The 14,315-nt window shown below is 46.0% G+C and overlaps 1 protein-coding gene across 3 annotated transcripts in view; it reads right to left on the reverse strand.

Moving 5' to 3' along the window:
- PIP5K1B (phosphatidylinositol-4-phosphate 5-kinase type 1 beta) overlaps nt 1-14,315 on the reverse strand; it is a 295,704-nt gene that overhangs the window by 58,903 nt on the left and 222,486 nt on the right. For all 3 annotated transcript variants that reach the window (XM_044265941.1, XM_044265942.1, XM_044265943.1), the window contains exons 12-13: nt 12,470-12,625; nt 7,322-7,466 (exon numbers count right to left, since the gene is read on the reverse strand). In XM_044265941.1, coding sequence (XP_044121876.1) covers nt 7,322-7,466; nt 12,470-12,625 — 301 coding nt within the window. The remainder of the gene's footprint in view (nt 1-7,321; nt 7,467-12,469; nt 12,626-14,315) is intronic.

Below are 14,315 nucleotides of genomic sequence, written 5' to 3' on the forward strand. Positions count from 1 at the left end.
TGGACTACATCCTTTTCTTCGTGGTAAGGAGGAAGAAAGCGACACCACACCCACTGTCCCTCATGACTATGTGCTCCAGACTGCCGTATTCAGTCGACGAGGTATGTGTGTGTGTGGGGGGGTATTATTGGCAAGAAAATATAAATGTTTTGCTAGGGCGTGGGCAACAGATACTCTGCTTGCAAAATGTACCTGCTGCGGTCAGAGGGGGTGTCACCTGATCCCCCAGGCTGACCAACCTCGTGGTGGAATTCTCGAGCTGAAGACCCTTTTTCTCTGTCCCACGTGCCAGCGATCAGCAGAGACACTTCTAGCATTCAGGACCAGCATCCTCTCCAGGGCGGGGCCAGGGCGAAGGGGCTCCACGGTCAGACAGACTCCTTCCTTGCCCCGCGTCCTGGGGCTGTCACTCCCAACTCGTTTCCACTCTGTCTTGTGATGCTGGGGTCGAGAGTTGGTGCCCTATAGTCCTCGGGCTCCTCTGGCAGGAGATGAGGGTGTGGGAAGAGAGAAGCTTTTGGTCCACTTCTCTCTCCTTTTTCCTCTCTCCCTTCCGAGCGGAGCGTCTCTGGGGACAGCTGGCGCCCAGCCACTATCCTGGCAAGGTCGGTGATGTCCTCTTCTGACATCCCTACCTTTCAGGTGGCCACTGGTCTCTGGCCGGGGTGGGGAGGCGGGTGCTCCTCATGAATCCGGGTTCTGTCCGGGGGCAGGGCACCTACTCCAAGCCACTGCCTGTTATTTACCTGGGTTTCCAGAATGTTCCCTTTTCACGCGTCCAGCTGCTCTCGGTAACCAATTCTCTATTTATTAAATTCTGTCTGAAATCCCAAGTGTTTCCCACTTCCCTGACTGCACGCTGACTCCATAAAGTACTCCAGGATGGCCCTTTGACCAAAATGGTTACATCCTGTCCCTGATGGTGGAACTTCCGGGAAGGGGTTGAGTATGGAATCACTGGATTATTTAACTTTAACAAATACTTTGATGGTGCGGAATGGGTTCCGGTGAGGCAATGGAAGTGCTTTCCAGTTACTATTTCAACCAGTCTTTGTAACAACGGTCTGGGGCAGCCGTGTAACAATCCACACTTCCCAAGTGGGGACACTGAGGCACATGAAGGTAGAGTAACTTGCCCAACGTTACAGAACTAACAGGGCGTTCTGGGGGGCGCTGATGCCCTAACTGGTGATCCGTAATGATGGGTGTGCAAGAGAAAGGCCTGGCTGGAGGAGGTGATGAACAGCAGTGGTGATGGTCCATCTGCAAGGGAGGAGTCACCAGACTAAGAGCCATAAAAGCACAAAGGGTGTGCAGAGGGCAGATTCCATACCCAGCACCCACAGGAGGGCTCGGGTGGATATCTGGGACCAGCAGGCAGCCGCCATATGCAAAGGCGATGCTATAGGCCATATGCTGTCCCTCCCTTCAGGTCAGGTTTCGAGAACCAGAATTACTAGAAAGATCTGGCAGCCCACCTTCTTCTCCCCTCATCTTGTAAGTAACAGATGTCCTTTCTGCACCTTACCTCGTCAACAGAAGATACGGGATTTTTTCTTTCTTTTTTTTTTTTTTTTTTAAGATTTTATTTACAGAAAGACACAGCCAGAGAGGGAACACAAGCAGGGGCAGAGGGAGAGGGAGAAGCAGGCTTCCCGCCGAGCAGGGAGCCTGATGCAGGGCTTGATCCCAGAACCCTCGGATCATGACCTGAGCCAAAGGTAGAAGCTTAACCGACTGAGCCACCCAGGTGCCCCAAGATACGGGATTTTCTAAATCAAGCAGACACGTATCTAACAGAAGTCTCTCCTCTGTGACCACGTAACCACGTGGAGTGTACTGGAAGGGCTGGAAATAAAAACTCGAGGGAAGAGTTTTTTCCAGGTCACTTGTGGATTTAAGTTAGTATGTCCTATTTCTAGGGTTTGAACACTTGGGCTCCAGGAGCGAAAATCCACACTTAAAATCACATGGAAAAAGAAAAGGGAAAACAGACGAGGAAGAGTGGACCTCGTGTGGGGGTGACCGAAATTCCACGGGAAGCATCATTTCAAGGGCAAGTGGTCTGAGGTGGGGCAACACGGGTGAGGGGGCCGGTGCCTCACGCTCTGTACCCATGCTGTGTGCGGAAACCACAGCTCCACGTGGCAGCCACCTGACCTTCAAGTGACCCCATGTTGTGCGCATGTCTGGTCTGTGAACTGGAGATAGGAAATGTGATGACCTTCCAGGGCTGCTGGGAGCTTTAAGTCACTTTGACACATGGAAAGAGCTGAACACGGACCTGAGTAAGGTCCAAGAAGTAAGGTCCCCGCTGAGCAGGGAGCCCGAGGCAGGACTCGATCCCGGGACCCTGGGATCACGACCTGAGCCAAAGAAAGGCAAGGCTTGACTGACCGAGCCACCCAGGCGCCCAGCCATGATGTTCTTAATAAGCAAACTTAGCCAATGACGTCTAGACCAAATGTCACGAGCGGGCATTCGTAGAAGCCCAGCGCTTTGTCTAACAGAAATACCCTAGTTATTAGGCAGCAAAAAGGTCACTCAGTTATGGAGGCAGAGTTCATGTTAGGAAAACCGGGCACATGAACCATCCATGCACAGCACACACGGCTTGGACAAGAGCGGAAGGACAGGAGGCTGTTAGAGGAAGGTGATACGGGAGACAGACGTGAGGCGGGGACCCCAGAGACCCATGTTCCAGTCACCTCCTACTGGCACAGCGTGGGACCTTGGGGCAGCATGTCACAGGATGCACACATCTCTGTGTTTCTCTCTCCTTGTCTCTTAGGTCTGTAAGACAACGGGTCCCTCCCCCTTGCTTCCATCCCTCTCCTGGGTTTAAGAGACTCTAAGATCAGGAGGAAAAGTGCATAGAACTGTAGCCAGATCCCGGGGCTCCGCCTCTACGATCCATGATCTAGACTCATCACTTGGGGGGCCTTCCCAGCTGTCCCTCTACGTGCAAATGACCAGGGGCAGACATTTCTTCTGACACCATTGCCCTTCTTCTAATACTCCAGATGGCTCGTGGGGGAGCCCACTATAGGAAACAGTCACTAGTAAAACATGAGGCCGGCCAGAGTGGCCATGAAGGCCAAGGCAGGCTCCAGGCGGAGGCTTTATGTGTGTTGGGACACAGGCGGGTTTTCGATACTTTGACGTGATCCAAGCATCAGCTTTGCTCCCAGCAGTGCAGGGAATCATGAAAAGGATTCATATTCACGATGATAGTGAACGTCCCCATTAGACCGTTCCCAGTTTTGAGATAAAACGTGGTTTTGCCTCTGCGTTTCTTAGTGCTCGGTTTATACCTCCTCTGAACGAACAGAGCTCTTGCTAGAAAAGGAGAATTCAAGGATCAAAAAATCAGACTTTACATCCCACCCTTTGACCAGGAAGGACGTACCCACCACACTCTGCCTCCGACTGCTGTGAGCTACATGTTCTGATACTGAACTGTACAGGGGAACGTGAAAACACATACTCATGATCATCAGGGTCAATGTATACCTTAAAAATACTAATTTTTCTTTGCATCCTACTCCATCTTTAGAGCACACTTAAAAAAAAAAAAAGAACAGATTTCTATCAGAGTTTTTGCAATTACAAAGAACGATCCCGTAAAAAGGGGAATAATTCAAAGAGACAACCCCTCGCCCCCTTGCCCCAAAATATATAATTTAGGTGCAGAGACATCCCGGCACTGATCGACACCTGTCAGAGTCAGGGATTTTAGAAAGACTGACAGAATGTCGACTGCCAGTGGAAGTATTCACGGCTTACTGAAGGGCAGTGACACAGGGCTTAGTGTCGAAATGGGAAAAACAGGCCACCCTGCCTTCACAGAAAAAGGACTCAGAGAGACAAAACCCCCACATGTGAATTATAACATCAATATTCGACTCATTTTCTTTCCAGGCTGTTTGGATTAGGTTTCAAAATTTAGTAGGCCAGAAGAGACTTAAAATCATGTTCGTTTATCGCTTCAAGAGACCCCACGTAGGTCTAAGAGGGCTCTAAAGGAAAAAAAGGGCTAGAAAGTATGATAATTTCTTTTCGGTTTGTCAGTAAGGCTTCCCTGTTGAGTAATTAGGGTCGCGCGTGGCAGGGGTGGGTAAGGATACGGATTCCCAGGAGTTCACACGCTACTAACTTCTCTCCGGCGCCCCTGTGCCTTTTCCCCACCTTTTCCTTAGCATCGCCCTAAGGCCGTGGTTAAGACGGGAGGCCGTTGGCCTCTCTTCTGTCTCCAGGCTAAAATCAGAAATGCTCAGGGGAGCAGGAGGGCAACGTTACTGTGTGCTGAGAGGCCACAGAGCCAAGTGCGGCCCAAGCTAGTGATTTTTCAAAAGGGCCTGGGTATGTTAGTGAGACGGCTTGACTGTTTCAATGATGGCTTATTTGAAAAACATTCTGGGGACACCAAAATGCTTTTCAGTGGCTTGGGTTCCATTGTCAGAGCCCCTGCTTGATTTCGGCCAAAGCTATAGGGCTGTTGGTGGGCTAGTTCGGTGGTGTTACCTCGGAGTGATTTCCTGATGTCCACCTCAGAGCCTTTTCACAGGCTTTGTAAGCACCTAATTCCTTGTATCAAATCCCTCTCTGCCTAAGATGGAGTGGTTTCTCGTTCTTCAGTTGAACAGACTGGCAGCTAAATAGGAGAAATCAGATTGCAACTTGGAGAGGTGCCTGGGTGGCTCAGTTGGTTAAGTGTCTGCTTCCAGCTCAGGTCAAGATCTCCGGGTCCCAGGATCAAGTCCCACATTGGGCTCCCTGCTCAGCGGGGAGTCTGCTTTCCCCTCTGCCCCTCTCTCCCACTCGTGTGCGCGTGAATGCACTCTCTCTCTCTCTTGCATGTACGTGTGTGCATGTGTGCAAAATAAATAAAATCTTCAAGTTGCAACTTGGAGATACAATGCCAAAGAAGATTTATCTCAAGTCACTTCGAAAAAAGAAAAGAAAGATGTTTTTCTCATCCATATACATACGATAACCAGTATCATCATAAAGAAAAGTAGCAAGAATTGAACCACAGCCCAGGAGCGCGCAGAGATCATTCCCACACTAGTCAGGAAGGAGAACCTTATGAATCCCCAAGAATTAAATACTTTTTTGCCAAGAGTCTGAATACTGACCCACAAAAAAAAAACCCCAAACCAAAACCAAAAACCAAGCAAAAAACCCTTTTATTCTTGTCCTGAAAATTCTAGTAAATAATTTAATAGCAAGCATACCCAATTATATGCCCCTGATAATGAAAATAGTAGCAAACCATCAGAAATCACCATGGCTTCACACAGAATTGTTTTTGACCTTGCAAGGAGCTTCCTATGAATTTGCAGCCATTTTTCAAGCTGCTATTTATATTTGAGAGCAAAACCACAGTGCTCAGCTCTGCCACAGAGATAGGAAAGCTGTTGCTTGACCAACTGACGTAACAAATCGGAACGATCAAGGTCCACGGTCCTGTAAGGTATAGATCGCTTTAAATTCTTTTAACCCGAGAAAGCGAACCAAATTTCTTCCACAGTTCCGGGGAGTTGAATAATTTATAATGGAGCCTTATTTGTTGGCCCTTCCAGCAGAGCTATCTAGACGGAAGCCCCGCTAAGACAGATGACTTACCTTGTCATTCTTTTCACTTCTCCGGACCGAGGCGGGCTGCCTCACCTGCTACCCACCCCGCAACCTCTAGCTAGTGGCAAGGGAAGGGAACTGCAATGGGAAGCAATTTCTACAGAAGCTCCAATGACCAAACCTGAACTTGCCCAGAGACCAAGCTGGAATCTACAAACACACCTGTGTTACTAAGGAGTCTACTGTCCCGAGTCCTCTTTCTGGAAGGATGCATGGGGGAGGATGTACAGTGTAAGAAGCAGTTTACCTGCACAAACGGGACCTTGATTCTCAGGAGCTAGATTTTTAACGAGAGCTAGTTCCCATTTAATCATCAAGAACATGCATAGTAGTCCCTGCCTGGGGACTGGAGCTCGTTACAAAATTGCATATACGGAAAGAGAAAATCCAACAGCTAAGCCCACAGACAACACTGTGATCTCTTGGTAACGATATCATCTTCTATTATTAGGATCAATATCTGACAATGTTTTGGTTCAAAAAGCAAACGTATGTAATAACAAATCCACTCTCTATTTCAGAAAGCGCAACAGGCCACCCAACACTCAACCTTTCCGTTGTTACAGGTTTGAGAGGGACTGGGTTAGCCATCCATCGCTGCTCTAAGAAATGACCACACACTTAGCAGTTTAAAATGACACAACTTCTCTTGAGGCCTCGGTGGTCACAAATCCTAAAATTCAAGGTATTAGAAGAGCTGTCTTCCTCTGTTTCCTTGCCTTTTCTGGCTTCTAGAGGCTGCCTACATTCCCAGGCTCACGGCCCTGTCCCCCACCTTCAAAGCCAGCTGTGCTCCACCTTCCAATGTCTCTCTCTGCCCTCCCTTCTGGAATCACTTCTCTTGCTCTGACTCTAATCTTCCTGTCTTCCTCTGACAAAGACCCTGTTCATAATCAGACTTGACTGCTTGAGGACAGACTAGTGCGCACTTAAAGATTTTTAGGAAGGACACATTTGCTGTAAACGCTCGTAGCTTCCTAGTGAGTTTTGAATTTTGCAGGACTCAGTGATCTATAAAGAAACATAAGCATGAAGTTGTCTGCCACTGCAGGGTTAATAAAACGATATATATAGCTATTTTCAAAAAGACCCTGTGATTTCACTGGGACAAACTGAATAATTCAAGACTTTTCCCATCTCAGGATCTTTAATTTAATCACATTCACAAAAGTCCCTTTCACTATATAAGGTGACATATCACAGGTTCTAGGGTTTAGGACAGGCACAACTTTGGAGGCGGCCATACTTCTGCCTATCACCATTACTAACGTCACTCAAACAAAAAGAGAATATGCAAATATCTTTTTTTTTTTTAAGAATATATGAATATCTTTGCAGCTATCAGCAATATTATCCAGGAGTACTTGCTTCAAAAATCCATTCATAAGAAATTATTACAAGAAAAATTATGAAAGATCGGTCTTCTTCCCTAGAACCAAGTATATAGTTTCAATAGGACATAATGACTGATAGTGGAGAAAAATAAGCAAGGTTTCCCCCAAGATGGGCTTCTTGCCACAGAAAAAGTCAAGCATGTTCTCTCTTTCTCTTACTTACGGGGCAGGTGGCAGTCACGTCCTGGGTGCCAGGGACAGCATGTTCTCAATTCAGAGCTACAGGTCTAGTTGTGATGCTGATGTGGTAATAACTGGAACAGCAATCTGATCGCGCTAAGGCTCACCTGTTTGAATAGAGCGCAGTCCTGTCGTGTGGACAATGTTCATCGACATATAAGGAAGACGACGAAATAGTGGTTGCCAAGGAAGCAGCTTCAAACAGTGACGGGGTGCTAGGCACAAGGTCCGGCCTGTGTCGGGATCCCAGGGCTGGAAAACAGAAACACAACACACACTCGTGAATCTCCGTAATAAATGTTGCCTTAATACCTGTAATAATTTAAATCAACTCCAAAGTGTTCATTTTACGTATCAGGTTGCAAATTAAATTACGAATTCACTTTGCTCTTCTGAGCTGCCGAAGACATATAAAATAGCTTCTTGCAAACAGGTTATCTGGAAAGGAAATGGCATTAATTTACAAAATGGCTTTATGGAAATGACATTATGAATGTGCTTTTAAAAACCTAATAAAGTGATTTACTGTTTCAAAAGATGACATAAAAAGCTGGAAGGAGCTTAAGGGGATAATTCGACAGAGATTCACAGCATGATTGGCAAACGGAGAAACACACAGGGAACCTGCTTTCCCTCCCTAGGATATGCGCGTATCTGTCATTCTCAATTTAGATCCAAGTACTCAGACTTTCTAAGAGCCAGGAAACAAAGGCTTCCCAGACGAACAGCCAGCTCTCTCTCTCTCTTTTAAAAGATTTTATTTATTTATTTGAGAGGAAGCAAGAGTGAGAGAGAGAGCACATGAGCTCTCTCATGGTGGGGGCGGGGGGCAGAGAGAGAGGGAGAAGTAGGCTCCCTCTTGAGCAAGATGCCCAATGTGGGACTCGATCCCAGGACCCTGCGGTCATGACCTAAGCGAAAGGCAGATGCTTAACCAACTGAACCAAGCCAGGTATGTCTTAATCCCCTTTGTGTCCATATACATCTTGAATATCATCCTTGGCTCCTCTTGGCCTCATATTTCAAGAGCCAAGTTTGCCTTTCTAAAAATGAGAAAACGCCCTATTTCCTTTTTAAAAGGTAGGTGCCTGGGACTCCTGGGTGGCTCAGTCAGTTAAGCGTCTGCCTTCGGCTCAGGTCATGATCCCAGGGTCAGGGATGGAGGCCCACATCGGGCTCCCTGCTCTGAGGGGGGTACTGCTTCTCTCTCTCTCTGAATGCTGCTCCCCCTGCTTGTGCTCTCTCTCGGCCCAATAAATAAATAAAATCTTAAAAAACAAACAAACAGTAGATGCCTATAAAAGTACTTACATGGGAAAGGAGAATGTTCAAGGCTGAGCAGTGACCCACGCCCACTCTCCCTGCGTCTGTGTGGAGTCCTTCTTTTTCATATTGGGAGATCATTTTTAATGATCCTCACCTAAACTTTGAACAAATTCGTATCCCTTACTGCCCAGCCTGTCAGAGACAGTATCTTAATGACAGATCCAGTCACCAGGAGAAGAGCTGCTTAAAAAATACACGTGCACGTCCCCAGTGACAGAATGCTACAGACCTAAGAGTTACTCCTGAGTCCTGTCCTTCAGCTTTTGCAGCGGGGCTCACACTGATTCTTTTTTTTAAACCTAGGGAGATATTTTATTTTTAAAAATTTTTATGAAGACACGATTGACATAGAACACTGTATCGATTCTGGGTGTGCAATGTGACCATTTGATACACATATTTACTGTGAGATGATCATCACAATCTAGTGACCCTCCGTGACCATGTGTAGTTACAACATCTTTTTTCCTGCAGGGAGAACTTTTAGGATCTATTCTCTTAGCAACTTTCAAACATACAATAGACTTTGGTGAACTAAAGTCAGCATGCTGGCCTGTGGATTCTGTTTAATCCTTCCCCTAGACTAAACTAAGAGGATAATAAGTAAAACATAATTTTGAGGTGCTCCTGGTCCTCCTTTACAGGCTCAAAATTACGCATTTTTAGGAAGTGTATGAATGGGAAAATGGTCCTAAGAGGTGCTACTGCCTGAGTGCGAGGTTTTGGATTTGGGGTTTGAAGAGCTGTAGATGGAGGGACACGGAGAGGCAAGGAGGGAAAGGGTGTAGGACAGAAGGGCTGCTCTGGACCAGGAGACTGGATGCACTTTGGGACATGGTGCGGCTCTGCCTCCAGTTCAGCTCAACATAAAGAATTTCCACGATGAATTAGCAGATGGTAATGGTACAGCAACACAAATAACCAAAATGCTCTACATGCAAAAATGAGAAAGGCTTCCACGTAACACGCCAGCTGGCTAGCGATCTTTAATATACTTGGTCCTGCCTTCTTACTAAATAGAGAGGAAAATACAGACATGCTCAAGAGTAGTGAAGAGTGCATTCTGGAAAATGACCTCCCACCAATGAATTGCTACTCAACTTAGGGCAGATAGAGCTGGACCAGAGAGGCTCACGCAGACTGTGGTCCTGACTTCATAAGCCAGAGACTACGTGAGTGGTACAGTTCAGAGAGACACGATCTGTCCAGGGCCTTGGTCCAGACACGGGGGAGCTGAGCCCCAACCTTTAAGGACCAGCTCTCTGAAGCAAGTTCTTGTATCCTTCAACTTTTTTAAAAAAACTAGCATGGCAGACAGAATTCTAGGCTGATCCCAGGTGACCTGCACACTTGTATCATCTCCCTTTGAGTGTGGGTGGAACTGGGCAATATACTAGGACTCTTGCCATTACTGGGTGGTACAGGGCAAAAGGAAGTCTGCAGATGTAATTAAGGTTACTCATATGTTAATTTCAAGTTAGTCAAAGAGAATACTCTCTAGGTGGGCCTGGCCTAATCACCTGAGCCTTTTAAATCTGTGTCTGCAGGTCAGAGATCCGAAGTGAGAGAAGGACTGACTTGTAAGAAAGTCCTGGTCTGAAGACGGAGGGGGCTGCCCGGCAAGGAATGTGGAAGGTCTCGGAGGTGGGGGAGCTGGAGTGGGCTCACGGCTATCAGACAGGAAGGCATAGGGACCTCCGCCCTACAACCATGAGGAAGTGAATTCCGCCAACCACGTGATGACCCTGGAGGAGGATTTTCTCCAGCACCCAAGAGAAGCCAGTTGACACCTTTTCTGAGACCCTCATAAGCTGTGTCCAGAGAACCAAGGCGAGCCTGGCCAGAATTCTGATTTACACACAGTGGGCTAATAACCAGAGGTCCTACTAAGCTGCAGATGTTCTGGGTAATTTGCTACATGGCCAGAGAGAATGAAGACAACCAGAAAACGGACAGCAGCACAGACGAGAGGATTAAAAACTCGAGGGGAATCTGGCGATGACTTGGTGCACTGTTAAAGGGGAGCCCCCAAGTACGGGGCATTATAAAAAGGCCGAACATGGTAGCAAACTTTGTACACAGACGGCATTATTCAGATAAATTCATTTTTGTCATAGTATGTTAAAATTTTCAAAGAATAGTAAACAGTAGGTTTTTCTTCAACCTTCGGAGGCTTTTTGGGTGAAGTCTCTTTAAAAATGAAGCAATGAGTGCAGTAAGTCACCTGCAAAAACAAAACAAAAACAAAAAAAACCCAAACCCATAATCTGTGCCCTACTTCCCAGGTTTCCAGACTTCCTGGGTGGTAGACAGTGTATGTATTATATCCCCTTCTCCCCACACATTAACACCTCGACTCACCGCTCTAACTTCAGATGCCATCTGGTGTGTACTAGTTGAACGTTTAACTAGCACAGTTTAAAAATCAGTTAATCCTATCTCCCAGACCGCAGACACCTTGCAGTTTTACGTGTGTTCTAAGAAGCCCGGGCCATGTGGTAGGAGAGAGGCGGGCGCAGGGGGCGTCTCAGGGAAAGGGCATCTCTGAGCCAGAAACAGCAGCCGGAGAGAGGAGCAAAGGTGATTCGTGAACTCCTTTGCAGAAAGCACTAAATGTGGATCTGAGCTGTTTTCTAGGAAGATGAGAAAGAAGGAAACCCCACATGACAGCGGTGGAGAGGTGCTGCAGAAGGAACAGGAATGACCCTTTCCTGACCACTCCGGGGGAAAGGAAAGCCTGAGAAGAGATCAAATCTAATCGAAGAAGAAATTTTCAGGAAATGTTGGGATTCCCCAAAAGAATACACTGATTTAAAAAAAAGAAAAACAATAAGTCTAAAATGTCACTTCCTCTTCTAGAATTAGAAGAGAAAAAAAACCCTCATGATCAAGTCAACAAACAAGAAAAAGTATGTGATAAAATTCAACACTCATTCTGATAAAAAAAACTTTCAGCAAACCAGGAATAAAAAGGTACTTCCTTGACCCGATTAGGGGTATCAGATACAGCCAAGTGCTTTCTCAACAGTGAAACCGGAGAGACATTCCCTTTAAAATCAGGACAAGGCAAGGCTGCCCACAATCACCAGTTGCATTCATCATTGTTCTGGGAGACCGAGCTGGCAGGGCAGGAAGGAAGGAAAGAGAAGGGAGGGCTACACAGTAGCAAGAAACAGCCAGAAAACCCAAATCTTAGAAAGATGCTATTTGAAAAGACCGAAAATACACGTCTATGACTATCTCTATATGCATCTGAGAATAAAGCTAATAAAAGGGGGGCATACAAGACCACGAAGAGGAAAGTCACAAAACCTTTATTAAATTCATTAAAGACCTAAATGAATGGAAAATTCATTGTTACCTTGTGTACACACGTATCTGTAAGGATGTGTGTATACATATGTATACAATGCCTATGTGTGTTTGAAACATGCACACACACACATACACACATACACACACACACATTGTATGTGCACACAGAACAAGGTCCAATAGTAAAAACACAAACATGTTCAGATGTGTGACCTCCCAAGAGAGGATTATGGATCTTTTAATTCTAAATACCTCAGTATATCTTCCAACTTTTCTTTCCTCTTTACTGTCAACCACATATTATAGTATTCAGGTGTTTGAAAAATTTGTAGTAACTATGTCATACCGTAAATATCCTTTTGAAAATGAGTTAATAGACTTGGTTTCTTTCTTTCTTTCTTTTTTAAAATAAGTTCCAATGTGGGGTTTGAACTCACGACCCTGAGATCAAGACCCAGCTCCAAAGACGGAGCCGGCGAGGCACGCCCCCACCTTGCTTCTTTGGGCAGGAATATTCTAATTGCTCTAACATGAATCTTTACCACCTATACAAACAAGATCAGAAGGACTTTTTTTCCTTTCCTTTCCTTTTTTTTTAAGTGACACGTCTTTACCTTCTTCGTCAAGGCTGCTGAAACTCTGCCCCTCGGTCAGCAAGTCTCGCTTCTCGTCCTTCCACTCCTGGCTAATTGAGGACACAATCTCTTGCGAGGTGGCCTTCAGGGCGGCGATGGAGTTGCAACGTTTTTTAGAAGGCGAGGCCTTCAAGGCTACACAGGGAGGAAAAAGGAGAGACAACGATATCTATGAGAAAACCACATTAATTTTTTTTTATTAAATTAAGACTTTCCTCATTCACGTATTACTCATGATTTGAGCCGAGTGCAAGACCCTTTTACAGACAAGAGAGGGAGATGAAACTGTTTGGGTTTTGGCAATTTTACTTGTCCACAATGACTCGACTTGAATGAAAAGCTCCTAGAACACATGCGGACTGGAAATTGTCTCCAGATTCTGAGGTCAAGTCTTGCCAGAGGTGAGACTTAAAACGTTCTGTTGCTAAAGGATACTTCTGCCTCCAAGCCGTGTTTTTCTAGTGCTGGGAGGCGGCTGGGTGGGTTGGTAAACGCAGATGGTAAACCGAGGAGAATTCTCATGACCCTGGTTTTATTAACTTGGGGACTGGGAATTTCCAAACATGCCAATGTTTAATCTTATACTCATGAAGCCTAATTTAGCCCAGTTACTTCTGGTTGCTTTTTGCTTTTAAGTGACTTTCCACTGAAGTTTCCTGCTCTCTGGGTCTTTTCTAGGTCACGGCTGCGTCAGATGTTATCATTCACTCCCGACCTTTGTGCAAACAGCATTCTCCAGCTTCAGGAGTGTGTTGGGAACCTGAACCAAGGCACATGGACTTCACCAACCATCCTGCTCGCGGAAGGGTGTCCCTTCACCTCTGATACGTCTGTGGGAGCGGCTGAGGCTGCAGACGGACCATCCCCATTTCCATGCCGTCTTCGCTGCAATAGTTCTTGGCTTAACACCGTCAGAGAATTCCATTGGAGGGGAGGGAGTGAGGGAAGTTGAGGCTGGTTTATGCTTTCCCTGAACAGGCAAAGCCTCTCCTCTGCCTTTGGAGGTTTGCACAGACCGGGGATCTGACAGCTGATCCATTAGAGAATTGTGTTTGGCCTTGGGAGCTCTCCAGGACTTAAATTATGGCGCTTATCTGGGGCCTGCCCATAGACAGCCTCTAAGAATGTAACTGGACAGGACTTTGGGACACACCAATGGGGAAAGAATAGTGGGCAATCTCTCCACTTTAAGAGAAGGGAAGGTTTATGTGTCCTATGAGCAGTTTTAGAACCATAACAGTATGATCATCATCACAATAACTCCTGGAGAAGGCTTTAGGGTTTGGAGGGCGACATCGACACACCAAATCTCAAATACCCACGCAGTTGTCCGAGGGAGGTGGGCCCTTTTATAGGCCTGACAACTGAGACTGGGAAAGTTGCGACCTGCTCAAGGTCACACAGCTAGAAAGCATGAAACCCCAGGTGCCTTTCTTCTGCCTGAAGTTGTCTAAACTGGTGTTTATTTCCTCTCTCTAGAGGATTCTATTTCCTGGCTGATGTGAGGGGGAGAAAAGATAAAACCAGAGTGAGTTTTTTTGTTTTGTTCTGTTTTGTTTTTTGAGGGGAGGGCAATTGCTTCATTAGATTATAAATCTGTTACATGTTCTAATCCCTGACCCAAAAATTACTGAGGGAGGAACTAATGAATTAAAAAAAATCTTCCTATATTATTGTGTAGTATAGTGCTAGGTACATTACAGGTGCTCAAAACTGGTTGACTGAATGCATTATTGTCCTAAAAATCTTATAGCAGTTGATTTTTAACAAATTAACATACTATTCTATTCCTTTCAAGAAGCTAAGTTTTACTGCTTGACACACA

The sequence above is a fragment of the Neovison vison genome, chromosome 9 (assembly GCF_020171115.1).
Source record: "Neovison vison isolate M4711 chromosome 9, ASM_NN_V1, whole genome shotgun sequence".
NCBI lineage: Eukaryota > Metazoa > Chordata > Mammalia > Carnivora > Mustelidae > Neogale > Neogale vison.